At 53.0% G+C, this 14,606-nt stretch overlaps 5 protein-coding genes across 5 annotated transcripts; 2 read left to right on the forward strand and 3 right to left on the reverse strand.

Moving 5' to 3' along the window:
• Nucleotides 1-735: 735 nt before the first annotated feature.
• On the reverse strand, nt 736-2,545 carry Z519_11638 (uncharacterized protein; the record flags this gene model as incomplete). Its single annotated transcript, XM_016769349.1, has 3 exons — nt 736-2,208; nt 2,275-2,431; nt 2,490-2,545. The coding sequence occupies 3 exons, from the start codon at nt 2,543-2,545 to the stop codon at nt 736-738; spliced, it is 1,686 nt and encodes a 561-aa protein (XP_016614333.1).
• A 2,912-nt stretch (nt 2,546-5,457) lies between these two features.
• On the reverse strand, nt 5,458-8,924 carry Z519_11639 (uncharacterized protein; the record flags this gene model as incomplete). Its single annotated transcript, XM_016769350.1, has 6 exons — nt 5,458-5,534; nt 5,583-8,062; nt 8,113-8,341; nt 8,390-8,483; nt 8,536-8,690; nt 8,741-8,924. 6 exons carry the CDS (start codon nt 8,922-8,924, stop codon nt 5,458-5,460), a joined length of 3,219 nt encoding a protein of 1,072 aa, XP_016614334.1.
• Nucleotides 8,925-11,078: 2,154 nt separating this feature from the next.
• Z519_11640 (uncharacterized protein) lies at nt 11,079-11,588 on the forward strand (the record flags this gene model as incomplete). The annotated part of the gene is made up of 3 exons (XM_016769351.1): nt 11,079-11,104; nt 11,158-11,280; nt 11,369-11,588. The coding sequence occupies 3 exons, from the start codon at nt 11,079-11,081 to the stop codon at nt 11,586-11,588; spliced, it is 369 nt and encodes a 122-aa protein (XP_016614335.1).
• Nucleotides 11,589-11,677: 89 nt separating this feature from the next.
• Nucleotides 11,678-12,280, reverse strand: Z519_11641 (uncharacterized protein; the record flags this gene model as incomplete). The annotated part of the gene is made up of 1 exon (XM_016769352.1): nt 11,678-12,280. The coding sequence occupies one exon, from the start codon at nt 12,278-12,280 to the stop codon at nt 11,678-11,680; it is 603 nt and encodes a 200-aa protein (XP_016614336.1).
• Nucleotides 12,281-13,540: 1,260 nt separating this feature from the next.
• Nucleotides 13,541-14,233, forward strand: Z519_11642 (uncharacterized protein; the record flags this gene model as incomplete). The annotated part of the gene is made up of 2 exons (XM_016769353.1): nt 13,541-13,637; nt 13,698-14,233. The coding sequence occupies 2 exons, from the start codon at nt 13,541-13,543 to the stop codon at nt 14,231-14,233; spliced, it is 633 nt and encodes a 210-aa protein (XP_016614337.1).
• Nucleotides 14,234-14,606: the final 373 nt, after the last annotated feature.

Below are 14,606 nucleotides of genomic sequence, written 5' to 3' on the forward strand. Positions count from 1 at the left end.
GTCGAAACCGGCAACACCACCAACAACCACGGCGACAAATACAAGGAGGAAACATGCCAAAAAAAGTTACTTTAATTTCATTTTCCACTCTGGTCCGCCAGGAGCACTCCATCATCCATGGGCAAGGTCCTTCTCCTCCTTTCCCATCTCCCATCGCCCGGATATCTCACCCAACCAGACTGGCTTTACAAAAGGAAAGCCTTCTCGAAATACCGAGAGTCCATTCCACACCCTCCAGCTCATTTAAATCTGCAAGGGGCACCTTCTCTTCTCCCCGGGTTTCAAATGACTCTTCAATCCATACAAAGTTCCGTTCCGCCCAAGGTAGTCCTTCGTAGCCATGTCCGTGAAAACCTCGAGTCCGAATCATAGATCAACTTTCACCTGCCAGGCCTGACCCAGGTTCACGTAGTGTGAGCGCGCTCCTCTGAAGACTCCATGACTCCCACTCGCTATGCCAATACAGACCACCCATGCAATTGACATCGCTATCAAAGATCTCAATCAACCAACTTTGACATATTCAGGAATCAAACTGAACAGAGACGAAATTCGGGGCCGTAGCGAGTCGTGAAGTTTTTTTTTTTGGGGGGGGGGGGGGGGGGGGGGGGGGGGGGGGGAGTTTAGGTTTTGGTTTTTGGGGATTTAGTCAAATCACCAAAACTAGATTCGATCCATCTGGACGGAAGCATTTTCACCCTCGTCGAATTCCTATCATCGCATGTCGGCCCTGCGTCAACTCGCACCGGTCTTCACTTTTTTAACATCTCCCTCTTTCTCCGGTAGATCAACGCTCCCCTTCCTCTTTTCTCCATTCGCTTGCTCGCTCGCAGCTTCTCGGGCCGCATCTCTACTTCCGAATCCTAATCCTCTGCCATCTGCAGGTGTTGGAAAGACAAGGGGGCTCGGTAAGACAGCAGACATTCGGTCCCACTCCGAAAAGAAATTGCTCGGACTCGGTAGAAGATCATTATTCATATACCGACTTGGTAACGCTGATATCGGCGTTTCAATCGTATTACGATTATCATTGTACGCATCTCGATTTGCATTCGAAGTAGGCGGTGGCGGGCGAGCAAAAGGATTTGGTGGTCCACTTGTTCCAGCTGACATCACCGCAGAAGCGCTCGGTGAAGGGGGAGGTAAGACGATATGATCACCGCCTCGGGCCGGATTCGCTGAGGGGTTCGCTGACTGTGATGGCGACCCTCCGGTGGCCGAATCGTTGTCTTCTGCTTCAGAGGGGATTTGAAGGTTCAACTTTGGTCGAGCACCAGATTTTGATCCCGACGTATTCGTTCTGGCAGGCGGAGCAAATTCGGGAACTGTCGTTTGCGGCCGGCCCGTTTGCGAACTGGGCCGAGGGATGGCTGAAGCCGTAGTACTTCGAGGCGGGGGTTTCAGATCGGGCGATTCTTCCTCTTTCTTTACTTGGGGTTTAGGATCTGGAGCACCGAAGAAATGCTGTGCCAAGACCGAGCCTCCCTCATCTATCGGGGTAAATATACTTCTCGACTTGGACGACAGATGCTTCGGTTGGGGTGGTGTGGCTTGCTCCGGTGGTCGGAGATTTAGCGATTCAGGTTGAGGCGAGACCCGGGCTTCGGCGTGGGGAGGAGGTTGTAGAGTAGGTTGTGAAACCGGAGGCGGCTGTGAATGTCGCCTCTGTTCCTGCAGGTATTGCTGATGCGCTTGTTGCATCTGCTGGTGGGACTGTGGAAGCGGTGGTGGAGGTTGTGGTTGTTGTTGCTGAGCCGGGGGAAACGTCTGAAATTGGGGTTGAGGTGAAGGTTGAGGAGGGACCGGAGGGGTCGCTTGGGGGTTATAGATGGGTGGATTTGGTACATAGGCAAACCCATTCTGCGGCGGAGGAGGAGTAGGATGAGGATGCTGCATAGGCACCAAGTTCGAACTCGTCCGGCGGATCATATTCTGCGAGGGCGGTCTCGATATCATATGAGGAGGTTGGGGGGTAGCATGTCGAGGCTGAAACATGCCATTGGGCATTGGAGGTGAGACAGAAGCCATGGGCTGTGGGATGTGAGCGAAGGAGTTGTGGTGCTGTAGTTGTGGAGGAAGGTGTTGAGGCGGCAGCGACTCTTCCCGGGCGTGCGCAGGCTGCTCTTCATCTTCATCCTCGTCGTCGTCATCCTCCCCACCCTTGTTTTTGAAATCGGCAGGGCCTTTGTGTTCGTGGGGTGCTCCATACTAAGATCACCGTGTCAGCAAAATAGTCATCCTCCCAAGAAATCTCGTTCAAGACTCTCGACCCACATATTGATATCTCCGCAGTGTTTCATTAATGTCGCCCGACGAGAACTCATAGAGCTTCTTGTTGTGACCAAAGATAATAACTGCGACGTCGACGGAACATAGGACAGAGAGCTCGTAGGCTTTTTTGAAGAGGCCGCCTTTGCGCTTGAGAAATGTCCTGCGCGGAGAATCAGCGGACCGAGTTATCAGCGACTATAGCAGTCACCGCGACTCACACTGAACGATTACGATCATCCTTGATGGCTCTGATCTCGATTTTCCTCCGACCCATGGCTGTTTATGTGTTTCTCGTGCTTCTCGTGTCTTGCATATGCCAAAGGCCCAGTTGCACCTCCCTGGTCCGGACTAGGGCGTGTTGTTTCAACAACAGGCCGCAGCAAGGCCTCTTTGTGGAGAAGAGAAATGAGCCACCGAGGAAGCCCCCAAGTCTGAATGAGGGAAATGTATATTGGACAAAGGAACACTCGAGGTGTCTTTGTTCCCGGTCGGCCGGTATGCAACTCACGAGGCGGCTGATGGATGCCGTTGAGTTGATGAGGACGGGGTTTGGAGTCGCTGTTTGGTCCCGGTCGCGACAATGAACAGAGAAGAGAGAACAAAGGGCGCAGAGGCGGCCGAGCACGTAACGGCAAAGGTTATTGTAACTCGAGAACTGGTGTGCTGTGGCTTGCTAATTGAGGCTCACACCGATTGCATCGTGTATTGGCTCGATGGCGTCTGTTAAGCGTGTAATGAATCGTGAGCGTGCAATGTGGATATGGGATGCTAAAGATAGAATGGAAGAAAGAAGGGTCGAAAAATCGGGCGAGGGAGAAAGTTGGGAGAGGAAGTGCGCAAGGTGCAGATGTGGGTTGCAGCTGTAGCCGAATGCCCGTTGCAGGTTGCCGACGCCTGCCTTGAGGATTTGGGGGTGGGTGGGATGGGGGGGGCAGAGGACACCCACCACTGGCGGCTCTCGGCGGCAATTTTCCTGGCTGGAGGTGCCCCGAGTGAAGTTAACAACCTGCCCTCCTGGGTTATGAATCTGGGCCACCAGGCTTGCTGGTTAGGTGCACCTGGGAATGGGCAAGCTTAGTGGCTGGCGAGGCCTAACCAGAAATCCCCGAAACTCAAGCGGCGAGGCTCGCTGCCTTGATGCCCCGTCACTCCGCTTGCGTCTGGCTTTAGGCGGCCTAACAAGTAGAGACCGTTCCAGCCAGGTGACGATGCCCAGCAGCGGAGAATTGTGCGTGCTGTGGGCGATGAAAGGCCCAAGAAGGCCCAAAAACAAGCCTTGTAGAATTCATTGGGCGTGGTCTCGCACCTAGAGAACCAGGTCTCGCTCTCTCATTTACCTGCAATCTCTGTTCCTAGCGACATGGCGCAGTCCTGACATTCACACTCCGCTTCATTGCTCGCACCCTCGGCGGATCCTCATCTCGACTGCTCTGGCTCCCGATGACAAGCTCCTCGCGTGGTTGGGAGAGAAGGCGACAGGTGGAAATCAGCAATAAGCGCCCGCACAATGGCGAGCTTGGTGCCTTCGCCTCTTGCACGCAGCAAAGGTGGTAAGCCCGGCCATCCACCACCGCAACCACCACAACCACCCAAGTGTTTCAAGACTTTCGGGGTCCATTTTCCATGCGGCTCTTCCTCGTCCTGCCCCGAGACTGACGGCGATTGGCTCGCTTGAATTACTCAGTCTCCTATTTTTAGAAGACCACGCGAGCACTTCTGCGTGTATCTTCTGCGTCCTGCAGATGCAGATGCACGGCGAGACGGATGGTAAATCCTTGCTTTGTTCGGAGATCCACCTACATACCGTGCACACCATCTGCTCTCCACGATTGACATTGTAGAAAGATGCCATTAACTCGTCTAGGTATGCCCGAAGCCCAGACGTGGCAACCAGCATTGACCGTTGGAGCATTGTCTACGTACCTTGCGAGGTAGACAGAGCCTGGCGATCTTTTCACACCTCAAGTCCTTCCCAGATCAGATTCAACTCCTGGAGGTTTCCAAGCTCATGCCAGGCCCAGAACTCTTCAATTCTAAGTTCTTGTATTCCCCCCACGTCCTCCATTGCAGAGTGGGATTCAGATAGCGACGAACAAACGATCTATAAGGAGCAATGGGCCGAATCAAAAACGAATGGAATCCTTCCACGTTGTGTCTGCGTTCTTGAACCGGATGGCTGTTGCCGTCCTGCAGGTTGGACCTTCTCGCCCGATCACTACGGGGTCGGCCTGACCGACCTGACTTGTTTGAGGCAGGCCTTGAATACTGGAGCTTGGTGCAATATGATGATAGCCTCGCTTACGTTCAGAATGTGTCTTCGGCCCCGGGGCCCCAACATGTCGGCGGCCCAAGCTTCCGTCGACTGCAAGGCCTGGTACTCGAGAAAGCTTCGCCTCGAATCCTTCATAATAGTCAGAAATAGTCAGAATCAAGCGGACCTATACGACGCCCGAGTTTTGATAACATGCCGATAACTGCCAGGACAGAAAGAGACAACATGGTTTGGGATTCCCGAGCTGTTTGAATTCAGTCGGTAATTGTCCACGCCGCCCTCCGATGCATGTATCTCACCACCTAGGGTTGGCGAGTCGAAATAGTATCTTTTGCATCCGCGTACTCGATGATCAAGGGTGCCATGTCGTCTATTGCTTCCACCTCGACATCCATCTCTGTTGCCCGCAAGCCAACCCTTTCATTCTCCTTATGCTCTTGACTACCTCTTTCCCCGTGTCGCTCAGTGAAGACCACCCAAGAAAGTCTTTCACCACATGTCTATGTCCTCAAACGCAAAACAATTTCAGAAGGGTTATTATATTTCCCATCTCATGTACCCACAACCAACTCTGTTGACGGGGAGAGAACAAAAGAAAAGAATGTGAAGGCTGTATTATAAATGTGCTGTCCCGCAGCCCAGGCGGATCATATTGCCAAACGCTCACACAAATGAGAAAGAAAAGGAAAGGAAGATAATCATCGGCGCAGAGAAACGCGGAAGTGGTATCTCGGACACACATAAGCTGTAACCCCGATTCCAACAGACACAACGCCTTGCTGTCTTTTCTGTGCAAAATTCGATCGCAAACGAGAGCAAAAGGAAAACTGTCGTCGGGGGTGACTGCACTATGTGCCTGCCGGGGATGTATATGCTGTATGCTGGTGCTAGTCAATTCCACCTCATGGTCGGGTCTATCGTCGACTGCCGTCCATGTTTCCGGTCAATTCAGCCACTCGCGCTTTGATTCGTGCAACCCGTGATTCGATCGCTATCGTTTGATCAGTACTAAACCTAACGACTACGCTCCAGGACTTACTCTCTTCTCCACTTGTTTCCCCGTCGTCAGTTCGTGTTTCGGTACGACTGCGTGACGTCTGCTCCTCTGACTGTCTTGCCGCTCGCTCGGCTGCGTTTCGTCGAATCTGAGCCCATCGGTCACCAGGAGTGACTTGTTGTGCGAGGGCGGGTCCATCATCCTCTTCTACCGAGCTCTCTGTTTGCTGGAATGACCGGCCAGAGTGAAGGCTGACAGGCCCGTGCGGAGGCTCCTCGATTGGCGTCAAAAAGTCTTCTCTTGGCGGGGTGTCCAGAGGAACGAAAGCCGGCTGATCAACCAAGGGTCCTTGATCAAACGTCGAGAATTCGCGATCAGCATGTTCACGCTCGTTTGTATCTACCCGAGAGAGCTGATCATATTCTTCATCGCGACGTGTTCGGGGTGGGGCAACAACTTCTTCGTATCCACCGTGTTCTGCGGGCGGCTCCGGTGTCGCTTCTCTTTGTATGGGGGCTGCTGTCTTTTGCGGCGTTTCTGGTGCTTCTTCCACACTCGGAGCTGAAGGTTGGGAAGCCTTGACGGTAGCAAGGCGATGGAAGTGTCCAGGACTCAGAGGGGGGGAGGTCGGACCTTCAGCGGGAAGGGCTGGTTTGCCCTCCAGAGCACGTCTAGCCGCAGCAACGGCAGGGTCCTCATCCACGTTCGATGGCGACTCGGGCGGTTCTGGAACTCTCGAGTCCCGTGACTTGGATCTCTTGGTCCCGAACAGACGTCGAATGCCGCTGGTCTTCTGCACGGGAGGGGGCCCTGTCGGAGTCTTCCCCCTCGTCTTTTTCTGCTCGGGAGAGCGACGTTGCTGGTCGAGGGATTTCCTCAATTTGGTTGGCTGAGGTTTCGCAGGCTGGGTCTCCACAACTTCCGGCGTTGCTGGAGGCAGGGGCACTTCTGCAGCCTCTGTCGTCGCTTCGGTTTGGACTGGATCGGTCGGTTCGGCGGGAATTTGAGCAGGCTCCACGACGACTGGTGGCGCTAGTGTAGGCTCTGTAGATTGAGATCTTGCAATAACAGCCGGACGCGTCGCTGTACTAGCCGGTGCTGGTGGAAGGTCTTTATTCTTGCTGACCACAGAAAGCGTCGAAGTTGACCTGCTAATTCCCAGGCCGTTTTGAGGCAAGTTCAACAGCTCACGCGAGCCCTTTCCAGCTAGTGAGTCGCCCAGATACTTAGCCCGGATGGCCTTTTTGTCGTACTGACTGGCCCATTGTAGTGCTGGCGAGGCTTCATCTTTGATCAAGGGCCCCAATGTAAAGATGCTGTTTGTCTTGGACGCTGCAGCGGGTTCTTGTATACGTCCACGACGAGTCGCTAGAGCAGCTTGCTCCTCCTTCTGCTCGGCCTCTTTTCTTCTAGTTAGCTCGGCTGCGGCTTTCTGGATTTTGGCATGTTGATCCGGCGCTAATGTGGCCCTATTGTTGGTTGTGAACTGTGTTTCTGGCGACAGAGGGCTCTTCTTTGAACCTGACCCTCTTCGAGTTATTCGGCCACGTTTGGTTGTAAATCCCAGGAATGTCTTTTTCTTCTCCGCAATATACGCTCCGGCAGCTGGCTCCGGTGCGGCGCCTTTGACCTGCTCCTCCATCACCATCCATTTGTCGTCTTGGAAAACGGTTTCAATCAGTGCGCACCGACCGAACACGGCTTTTCTCGAGGTTGGTTCTTCTGAAGCAAGACTACTGATCCAGACCCACCAGAAAGAATCATCCACATTGACCTTGGTAATGCTTGCTAACTCACCCGGATCAAGGTTCTGCTGGGTGTCAATGTTTCTCCGGTGTGACTGCGAACTCTGCCCTCTAGGCGCAGTCGTATTGATCGGAGGGAGAATTTTGTCTGGTGGAAGCAGAATAGGCGCAGGGGCTTTGTTGCCGTGCTCGTCGGCAAATCCAGACGACAGAAAATCAGCCCATGAGGGAGTAGTCGGTCGAGCCAGATCCTGATAACCTCCTCCCCGAGCTGAGGCGTGCAAAGGTCGTGTGGAGACAACCCGGCGGCCTAGCAGCCCGTCATCGTCATCTTCTTCATCCTCAAGAGAGCTGCCAAACCCGATGTCTTCGAATCGTGACCATGAAGGATCCGTTAAGCTCGTGGATGTTTTTGCATTCGAGACCTGGGACTGGTTCGCAGAAGAGATAGCTTTGAGCACACGGCGACATTCGTCAGTAAGGGCCTGCACGGGATCATCATAACTGGCGAACTGTTGTAGTCCTCGGTCATCGTCTCGATATTCAAAGTTCTTGGCGCGCCGCAATAAAGCGTACGGAGTTGGCGACACTACGTCGACGATCATGACAACCTTTGTCGTATCGTTCGACAACAGGCCATGCTTGGGAGGGTAGGTGGTCGAGTCTAGAAGTTGTTGAAGTGACCTTGGAAGGGTCAGAATTCCGCTTGCTTTGCCCGCGGCAGGGGACATGGATCGCAGATATGCGAAGAAGAGGTGAGCCGTTGCGTCGGCGGCACTGTGGAAGTCAGCAACAAGGTGTAGCGGTATTCGAGAGACTCTACACACGTTGACCATGATTGATACCCTGACTCGAAACCCTTTCCGGCATCGTAATGTTCGAACGCCCACCACCCGGCATATCTCGAAACCTTGTAGCCACCCAGTCCATTAGCCTTGCCATGTGCTGCAAGTGAGGCAAGAAGGTCGAAAAAGTCTTGTATGATTTGAAGACGGGCTGGCGACTCCACGCCAATTGGAATGAATGTACTGAACGCATCGCGCGCAAAGCCAGAGTCTGGATTCGTCAGTCTGTGTGACACGACGGATTGGCATATTGTCTGACCTTTTTCTCCGACTCGGAATGCTTCATAGACCTCCCAAGTTACAACGCCCCCAGGTAAGCGGGCCCAGCACCATTTCATAACACTTATCAGGACCTATGCAGTCGTCAGCAGAGTATCAATACTGATGTGATCCTTGCCGGCATACCATGACCTCCGTCATACGAAGCTCGGTTTCCAAAAAGGAGCCCCGTAGAGGCTCGCGATCGTGAGGTGGCAGAAAGAAATTGCGCACGAAAGTCCTTGCGGCGGAAGGGTCCGACGAGGGACGAAATGGTAGTAGTAAGAAGGGGATGTCGAGCGCTATGGTAGAGTAAGCATTGGCAGGTTCGTTAGTGACCGTGGCAACAGACCTCTCGACTTCAGCTCGGCGGTACACAGATGCAGCAGCTCAGACACCTCATCGGGATCGACCCTCGTGCGCGCCCATGCATCTGACCACTGAGGCTTCTTGTGCGTGTCTCCATTTGCGACAGGCGCCGCTGCCTTTTTGACCTGGCCATCCTTGCTCTTAAAGACCTTTGAGAAGAATGGCATGGTACCAATGTGTCAAAGATGGTAGAGAGTAGGTTCGTGGTTCCTTTTCATCTGCCCGACGACCATCAACTAATGACCCAGGCGGCGGAAATGGTGTTTGGAAAAGTGACAAATGCGCAAAATGTAAGTGACTAAGGACGAGAGATGGTAGGCGGGAAGATGGACAAAAGGTGACGACAAGGTGACAAGGCGAGTGGTAATGCCTCGCAGTCAGGCAAGTTGCATATGCAGGACTGAAGATGCGTAATTTCAGGGGGCTCTCGGCATTGGGCGAATCGGTGAGCGGCAAAGTCGAGGCACTCGGGTGGTTCAAGAATTTGGAATCCAACAGGGCGAGCGAATGTGAAGAAGCGGGAAGAAATAGGAGACGATGAGTAGTTGTTGTTGCTGCTGCTGCTGCTGCTGCTGCTGCTGCTGCGTTGTCCAGCGACCTGGCGGGCTGAAAAGTTGGTGTTTGGGTGGGAAACAACGAATTGAAAAGATTGGGCACGGGTTCAAAAGGTGAACGAAGAATGGCTCGAGCCCGTAACAGGCCGCAGTATCCCGCTATCGCCTGGGATGACTGACAGCCCTTTTTTTTCTTTGTGGGCGAAAGCGAGAAGCGAAACAAAAAAAGTGAAGAAATGTGATAACGCTGAGGATAGGAGGAATGGCTCGAAGCCTCACTGCTGGGGGAGCGCGACGTGTCGAGCCGTGACTTGAAAAAGCAGTTTAGAAGCGAGAATCCGGTTTAGTTGGGTTTGGGCTAGTTGGTGGCGCCCAAAATTCCAGGGACCACCCACTGCCATCCACTGCTGGGCACCACTGTCCAGTGTCCACGGTGCCCATGGAGCCAATTGCTGCCTACCTTTAGAGCCCCCCAATAGCGGTCCGAATCTTTAGGCTCATTAGGCTGTGGGGGGCTTGGGCTTACCTCAAACTTGGCCTTTGATGCCCTGTCCAAGCCTGTCTCAAACACCAATGAGACAAGTCCCGGCCTGCAGCTGATCAACGCCGCATGCCCTAGACCTGCCTTGACCTGGCCTTCTACCGAGTAGTCCAAACCCAACCCGCTTGTTCGGGTTAGGATCGTAAGCTATTTCTCCAGTCCGCCAATGCCCATTTGTCTTTTGCTTGAATGAGAGGCGACGCACCGCCTCGTGAGTCTCGAGTCAAGCGGGCAAGAGACTGCGCCAACTACACACCACCTATCAGATCAGCACCACGGAAGCCGCAAAGAACTCGATCGATGCCACGCAAGCAGCCAAGCCCGCACACAGAACATCGAGTGCTCGCTATCTCAAGCAGATTTGAACACAACAACAAGGACGGCGTACCTAGGTATATATGGGGTAGACAACAGATCGACGTCTATCTCCTCTCTGGTTACTGATATCATCCTGCAAAGCGACCCAAGTGCCGACCTGCATGCCACATTAGGGTGCCGTTGCATTTGACTTTGCGCAGGGACCCGTCATTAGGGTAACAGGCTCGTGCTAGGGCAGGATAGCGACAGCAACGGGCACCACGGTGGGACTTCGACTATTAAGATTGACCGGATGTCCTCTGTGTCGTAGATTGGCCCGAGATTCAACCAGTCTCGATCGTTCTGACCATCCTAGGACGCATCTCATGCCAGCAGGAGGAGCCATGAGGCAGCTTTTTATACTGCTCGACGTCCTCATGGGTTCGTGCATTCCCCCTGGATCTGTCTCCTTGCTTCAATTAGAGTATATCGAGTACGAGATGCCTGGAATGTCGCCCAGTTTCGCATGCCGCCGGCTAATTGCATGGGACTGGCTCATCACCATTAATTTCTCCTTTCACTACGTCAAAGTGTCACAGAGTATCGGACATTCCGTTCCGACAGCATGCTCAATTCGTAGCCTCGCTACTCGTGACTCTGTGAATTTTGGAGCGCATTGACCTCGTTAGCGCGCACCAACATCCACTCGAGAGCTTTGAGCCAAAAAGTCAAGTCATGACGTAACCAACTAATATTACCGAACAAACGACAGGCATGACCATTACGGCCTCTTCTATTGTGTGGATAGACCTACGAACCACATTTTGCCAGGGTAATTGACCTTATGAGATACTATCACTATATTCCAATACAAACTTGGACTCGTTTCCTAGCTGTGTAGCCCCTATTCAAGGACAGCCGATCCCAAGATGGTCAAAAGTAATGATGTGATCAAGTGAGTAGCTGATGCCATGTATCGTGCTTGAAGCCCCAGCTCAACATAAACAGGGACTTCAACGACACGTTCAATATGACTGCTGATGAGTTGGAGGAATGGCTCGAGGGGTCTGCTTCGCGCGAGCCGGGCTGGTCAAAGGACGATGACTCTGGCGACACCATTGGCCATGAAAGGTGAGTCGAGCCTTCCTAGGTTTAGATTAGATCTTGTATTGCCAAATCGCGAGCGCCGGTCCTTTCCAGGCCTATGAATGTTTATCAGAGCTATCCTGGCCGATAGTGGAAGGCAGATCGTTGAGATCTCGAGGAAGAATCCAGGCAAGGACCCCTCCAAGTATGATGAGCAAGACATTGCGCATATGAGGAAGGTCGCGGCCTATAACAAACGCCACCTTGCGCAGGAGGAAAAGACCGGGCAAGACAGTAACAGCAAAGCTTTCCGCAGTCTAAGGAACTGGGGTCACGATGCTCAGAAGCCGTGATCCAGGAGCTATCGCCGGTGAAAGGGCGGTTTTCCATCGCTGTTGATGCCAGACAACAGAGGTTCGATCTGCCTCCAACTCGGTTGTCCTCATGCGTGTGGAGGAAAAATGAAATCCTTCACAATGGGAGAACCCGCGTATTCCGGATTAAGCATAACACAATTGAGGAAATAAGCCAATCCTTCTCGCCTTTTCTCAAGAAACTTGGGCCGGAACTTGTAAATGGCGCTCTTTGGGGGAAGAGGTGGAAGTGACGACCTGGTTGACTGGGGAAAGGCTTTGACTAGTTTGGCTCGAAGTTCATCGAACTCGGAATATCGCTTTCGGATTGTCATGGGCCCTCCATCGAGAGTCTGGACATTAATGTTATATACCACATAGGCACCTACACCTGTTGGGTTCCCTTGAACAATGACATATTCATCGATGGTAATTGACTTGGCCCAGAGTGCTGCTCTGCTGGGCTCTCGGGACAAGGTATGATCCTCAAGAGCGATAGGAGGCGGTCGGGTGGAAGACAGCTCATCAAAGGACGGCTCTCTACTAGGTTGCCAGTACGGCGGAGGAGTAGATGAGCTTCGAGGCTGCTCGCCAGACGGTTCAGCGTGGTCAAACACGGGCGAAACGACGGAGCGTTGACGCTGTTGATCTGGGTCCAATGCGGCGATGGGAACGGAACGGAGATTCTCCATGCATGTGTCTGTACTCGGGACTCCGTACTTGCAGACCGATCTTAGGGGACACCTGAAGGGGGGATCTTAGCGTAGCCAGTTGCGAGCAACGGAGCATTAAGGTGAAGGATAGGATAGTCAAGCAGCGGGGTGTAACCGAGAAACAGATGGCCCCGCCTCCAGAGAGGACTTTGAGATGCAAGTATCGAGGGAAAGTTAAGGTGACGAGCTCAGCAGATGTTTCAGGAGGAAAAGAAAAATTGGTTGACTGAGGCCGAAAAACCCGCAGCTACCTAGAAAGATGGAGAAGGCACCAATGCAAGTGACAGGATTGAGCAAGGTGCTGGCACCATTGCTGTAGCGCCATCTTTGTTGTTGACCGCTAACCGTGTTTAGGCAGGAAAGGGAAGAGTGACGAGTGAAGGGGTGTGGGAGAATGGAAGACAGAGAACTGCGAGGACAGGTGTAGGTTATTAATAAGGTGTTCGTCGTAAAGCGCAGACTACGGGCTACTGATGTGCATCGCTCTCTGCGCTCCTCAACCTCGTCTCTTCACTCCTACCTTAAAGTAACCAGCTCTCACCACTGTCACCAGTGACCACCACCATACCACCATAGCGCTGGAATTGCGCGTCGTGGAGCCCCCGGAATTCAAGAACCCGTTTGCGATTGGGCAACATGCACCTTTGACCTTCGACAAGCTGCTTGACAGCTCCGCCGAACACCACGGACTTTCTGTCAACGCCTGAGACAGGTGAACCGGCTTCACAAATCAGACTTCACGCCGCACCCATCTGTGCCACAGTCATGCACTCGGGAACTTTCGTGCTGGGAGGCCACATGCAAAAGAGAAGGCGTTGAGATGGGCGTGATGGGCTAGAATCTCTTAGCCCTGGAGAAGATGGACCCGTTCTGAGCAGTGGTGGCGGAAGAGATCCTGCCAGCTGCATGGACCCCAGCGCGAGAACGGCGGCTCTCAACGCCATACCGAACAGGTCGTGGTGGTTGGATAGCGGCATACAAGGGCATACCACTCTCGCTCCCACCCTTCCACCCTTGCCTCCTCCGCCCTTTTTATGCCCTCGTCTGCTGCTGTTGCTTCTTCTCCTTCTCTCAAGCAAAAAACTTCTTCCTCTCGTTCTTCTCAGAAAACAGCAACATCTTTCTCTGACATTCGTTATTTCGTCCAGTCTTTACTTTGGCACTTTCCGGCAACGAACAACCTTGCATTGACATAGTAATCTACTGCTGCTACAAGCAAAACCAGTCTTCTTAATCACCATGCAACACGTTCTATTCACAGCTGCGCTGGCAGTCCTGGCCCGGTTGGCCATTACACAGACCATTGACCCGAACTCAGTGCCTTTGTCAACGAGACGTGAGTGGTCCACCCCGTTACCAACCCATATATTGCTATGTTGCTAATCGTAGTGGATAGAGTCATGGTGCGACTCACAGATAGCTCAATGCCCACTCATTTGTCTGCAAACGGCTGGCAATTCTGCGGCCACCTACGCAAACACCTGTGACCCTGTTGCCCTCACCTACTCTTGCATCTGCTCCAACGGGCTCGCTCCTAATGCCTCAGAATACTCTCAAACCCTCCCCTACTATATCTGCACGGAATACAACACCCAATGTCAGCAGGCTTGCGGCAACGACAACAGCTGCGCAGCTGCATGCGTGCAGAATCATCCATGTGGTGCCCTCAACCCGACAAGAGTGAACACAAGTACAATCACCACAATGCCAGCTACCTCAACGGTTGTGGGCTCGGCCGCTTCTACTGCCTCGGACGGGGTCATCTATACTGGCTTTGGGGGTGGTTCCGCTGCTACCACAACAGCTGCTTCAGGAGGAAACAGTGGCTCCGGAAGCTCTGCTGCGTCAAGACTCGTTGTCGATGTTGGGCAGATCTACGGTCTCGGTGTCGTCGCAGCTGGCATTTTTGTCGGCTTCAGCTTCATGCTTTGAGGTATTCTCATGGAAAGAGATTTTGGTCTAGTGGGAGTTTGGAAAATTATCTGTCCGGATAGCTGGACCCAGGCCGATAGTCTCGGTTGGAAATTTTGGTCGAAAAGTCAGTGGGAGCATTTTGGCAAAGGCGCTGTTATGGATGCTGTTGGATGGCATTGGTGCCGAGAAGCAGAGCATTATACTAGTAAAAAAGAGGCCACCATTGGTGTACCTCGAACAGCATAATACTAATCATAACGAAGCTTTGGCACTCAATGAATGGACTATGTTTCCGTGTTGCCCGGTCAACGCGTCGAAATACCGAAGTTTTTCCGCCGCCGCCAACGTGCCCCTTTCTAGCTTAATCCACAACTGCGGCGCGTCTTTACGA

The sequence above is a fragment of the Cladophialophora bantiana genome (assembly GCF_000835475.1).
Source record: "Cladophialophora bantiana CBS 173.52 unplaced genomic scaffold supercont1.23, whole genome shotgun sequence".
Lineage (NCBI taxonomy): Eukaryota > Fungi > Ascomycota > Eurotiomycetes > Chaetothyriales > Herpotrichiellaceae > Cladophialophora > Cladophialophora bantiana.